The sequence below is a fragment of the Salvelinus namaycush genome, chromosome 16 (genome assembly GCF_016432855.1).
Source record: "Salvelinus namaycush isolate Seneca chromosome 16, SaNama_1.0, whole genome shotgun sequence".
Lineage (NCBI taxonomy): Eukaryota > Metazoa > Chordata > Actinopteri > Salmoniformes > Salmonidae > Salvelinus > Salvelinus namaycush.
This window is the reverse complement of record NC_052322.1, coordinates 40,050,455-40,054,512: the sequence shown is the minus strand read 5'-3', so window position 1 is coordinate 40,054,512 and position 4,058 is coordinate 40,050,455. Positions and strand designations below refer to the sequence as shown.

At 46.6% G+C, this 4,058-nt stretch overlaps 1 protein-coding gene across 1 annotated transcript; it reads right to left on the bottom strand.

The window, feature by feature from the left end:
* Window positions 1-632: 632 nt before the first annotated feature.
* On the bottom strand, window positions 633-3,431 carry snai1b (snail family zinc finger 1b). The gene is made up of 3 exons (XM_039010208.1): window positions 3,191-3,431; window positions 1,555-2,079; window positions 633-1,079 (listed from the first exon to the last, which is right to left on the bottom strand). Exons 1-3 carry the CDS (start codon window positions 3,264-3,266, stop codon window positions 898-900), a joined length of 783 nt encoding a protein of 260 aa, XP_038866136.1. The 5' UTR covers window positions 3,267-3,431; the 3' UTR covers window positions 633-897.
* Between the last annotated feature and the right edge of the window lie 627 nt (window positions 3,432-4,058).

Below are 4,058 nucleotides of genomic sequence, written 5' to 3'. Positions count from 1 at the left end.
GAGGTGTAACGGGGAAAAAGGTGCCGAGTGAGGGGGGGGGGGGGGTGTAAGGAGTTAGTCAGGGATAAGTGGATAAGGTCTGGAAGAGATGGGCGAGGAGGAAGGAGGTAAAAACAGAGGGACGAAGAGGTTGTGAGTGAGGGGAAGAAAGTGAGGAGGTAAGGGGGAGGAGTGAGGAGATAAGGGAAGAGGAGATAAGGGAGAAGGGGATGAGGGGTGAGAAGAGATGAGGGTCAACTTTTGAGGTCAGAGCTAACACATCTCTCAGTATCCTGCCTCCACAGAACACCATACAGACAGCTGTCCACACCTGTCCCAATACATGTATGCTGTGTATGTGGACTATGAGAGACGACATTCACTTTCTACACACACGCCAGCAGCTGCACTATGGTCACAGTCCCGGACCAGCCAGGACCGAGGGGTATGCTGGGAATTAACTGCATGTCCAGCTGCTCCCTCCACACACATATACACTTGATTGACCTCACAGTCAACATCAAGTCTCTATGCATAACAACAATATGAAAAACATTTACTTGTTTTCAAGTGTCTTTTTTTATTATTATTATTATTATTTTTTTACAAATGGAAGGCACTTCAGAATTCAAAAGAGTTCACTTATAGGCAACACCCTCCCATCCCTGTCCTTCAGGCCATGAGGTTGCTCAATGGGGGTGCCTAATAGCCCTCCAAATTGATGGATGACAGTGTTTGGGGATCCATTCCCCCCTAAACATTGTCTGAGTGGTCCTGGGTCTTTCAACCCACTACAGTCGGTTCCTACTTTCACCCAGAGCAACTTACAGTCTGTATCGCAGTAAACATCCCTTATGGGGAATTGAACAACCGTGGCATCTTCGGCCAAACGTTCTAAGCCGCTGGGTCGGTGTGTGTCTAGGAGGCAGGGCAGCAGCCGGAGGCAGTGTGTTTGTGTAGCAGGGACATGCGGCTGAAGGTGCGAGAGCAGGAACCACACTGGTACTTCTTCACCTCAGAGTGGGTCTGCATGTGGGCCCGCAGGTTGGAGCGGTCCGCAAATGCACGGTTACAGTGTTGGCAGGAGAACGGACGCTCACCTGAAAGGGAGAGAGAAAGATGTTAGGAGACTTGTCTTGATAAAGATTGTGTAACCAAAACATCAACGATGTGCAATCCCCTTTGCTGACTAAAGCCTTTGATTGACTTCTTTCCTCGCATAAACACAGAGATAAGATAGTGTTACAAGGAGCAATAACATGTGTTTACACCTCAGGGGACATTAATGAATATCAATGCCTGGCCAATCCCTAAGCTTCAACCAGTTTGAACTGGGCCCCGACAGAAAAATGGGTTTATTGGTCACATGCACAGGGTCGCAGATGTAATTGCAGGGTACAGTGAAATTCTTAAGCTCCAACAGTGCAGGTCCAAGAGAAGTTAGTGAAACAATAAAAATAGTGAAATAAATAAGGGTTATTACTATGTAATTACAATGTGTACAACTATCCAACAGTGTAGTAAAGACCCCTATAACAATCCCAGTGCCATAAGAATGTAGAGGGTAAGACTCACCAGTGTGCGTGCGGATGTGTCCTCTGAGCAGCCAGGGTCTGGAGAAGGCCTTTCCACAGGTGGTGCAGACGCAGGGCAGGGTGTGTGAGCGGATGTGCATCTTCAGAGCCCCAAGGCTGGTGTACTCCTTTGGGCAGTTTTTGCAGTGGAAGGCTGGTCGAGGCAAGGCCTGGCTGGGTACGGAGCTGATCTCGCTGCCCCTGGGGCAGTGGGTGAGCTGGTGCCTGGAGAGGCCTGAGGGGCTGCTATAGGTCTTACTGCAGTGGAGGCAGTGGTAGATGTGGTGGGGGGGTACAGGGCTGGGGGGGTCCGATGTGCGCCCTGCCTCCTCCTCATCCTCCCCACTGCTGCTGGAGGGGGAGCTGCTGAGGTCCACAGGACCCATGAGGGAGACGGGGGACACAGGGGAGAGAGGTGCTGGGAGGGCGTCCACGTTGAAGAGCAGGGCGGTGGGGTAGTAGGTCAGCACAGAGTTGTTGTCCCTCATCGGGAGCTCAGCAAGAGGATAGCACTCTGGTATGACTGCTGAGAGAGAGGGGGGAGAGATGTTATAAATGTTTAGAGAGCTGGAGTGGGTGAGAAAGAGTCAGTTAAATCTAATTACACAGGTAACTTGTTTTCCTTCTCAGTGTCTTGTTACAGTCAAACTCAGCATTCAACGCAGCCCTGTTCCAGCCATATGACTCGATTAGCAAACTTCCCAATTCACCATGGGCACTTGCCGCAAAGAGATGGGCCACAACTCTTTCACACACACACACTTAAATGCACCAATAGAAAATGTGAACCCTTTCCTGTTCAGCGTCTTGTGCACCTTGTTACACACTAGGTGCCAAGGTTGACAACCGTATTCACACACTAGCCATTATTGTCGGCCTGCCTCTCTGGCTCCTCACCAACTAGGCCTATTAAGCCAACCTCATCTCATAGACCAGACTTAATATTGTAAATGGAAATCCGGGAAACTCAAATAAATATAATATGTTAAGTTTGGTATGGTTACATAAGACAGAAGGTTACTTAAGGCAAAAACGAAAGTAGGTTGGTCGGTTGTGGTGGACGCAACTACTTAGTTCTTTGCAACTATTTAGCATGTTAGCTAACCTTTCCCCTAACCCTTTTCCCCCTAACCTTAAACCTAGCTAATGTTAGCCACCTAGCTAACGTTAGTAACGCTAATGTTGGCAACAAAAAATTGGAATTCAATACATTATCATACATTTAGCAAATTCGTAACATACATACGAAATGGATGATGACGTCCACGTGAGATACTATTTGAAGTATCCCGGATTTACTTTTACTATGTTACATCTACTCCTGAGTCCGGGTTGCAGCAACGCTATTTCCGCAGTTTATTGACACCGGATCGCCAAAACACTGGAGGGGACGTGATCCCGACTGCTAAACGGGTTCATGAGAATGTATCAACGGAAAACGGTCTATTTTTTTAGTTGAGCGCTCACCAAGGTGAATTCATGACATCGAACCGTTATGAGGTGCACTTGCTGCTAGGCTACACTACTTAAAATCTAGGCTAACCTCGATTAAAATATACATGTGTTCTCATAGTCATTTTAACAAAAATAGCTCACAACTTTGTGCAGAATTAGAAGTTTTGATTTAAACAATTTACCATTCTGGCTTTCCAACTCGCTGTAATTTGGCCTCTTGTTGGTGAAATACTTCTTGACAAGGAATGACCGAGGCATCTTTGCACGCCTGGAATATTTCTGTTTTTGCAGATGAAGAGTGACTTCTGCTCTTTCCTTGCAGGGTGGTGCCCGTCTCCCAAACCTCTCAGGGAAGGAATTGAATCACAGCGTTCCAAGACACTTCACTATGCACCACTCAATGCAGCACACAGAAGCTGTCCACTCCAAAAGTCCAAAGATACTTTCTTGTTTCCAAAGAGGCGCAGTTGTTGATAAAAGGATGATTCAATCGACCACCAGATAAAAGATAAGTTGGAGCAGGGAGTCTGTCCCCTGATATAGCAGCTGAGGGGGGAGAGGGGGTGGGCAAGGATATCCCCGCCTCAAGACACACCCGCCCCAAAATACGCACCACTAGGATCCTTGCTGACCGCAGGTGCCCGATCGATGATGGACGCACTTGGCTTGCAGACCAGAATCTATTCACATTACAATCCAAAATTGCTAATTGATTGCAGACGAAGCGCATTCCGAAGAAGATTATGCAAATACTTAAATGTCCTGTTGTCACCTGTCTGCACTGGTGCGAAAGGCCACTGATGATGACTAATTCGGCTTGCTACAACAAACGAAAAAAATATTTAGTAGAAATTACGTTTAAAACAGTATTATAGAATGCATACACAATTTCCAATTTCTTTCCTTCTTTTTTAAATCACTAATTACCCTCAAAATGTTGTATTTATTTAAAAACAATAGACAGGCCTAATTGAATCAGAATGTTATCTTCAAAACACCGTTTATAAACCCACAAGAGTTTGTTGAACGCTCTCAGGTGACATTCCATGT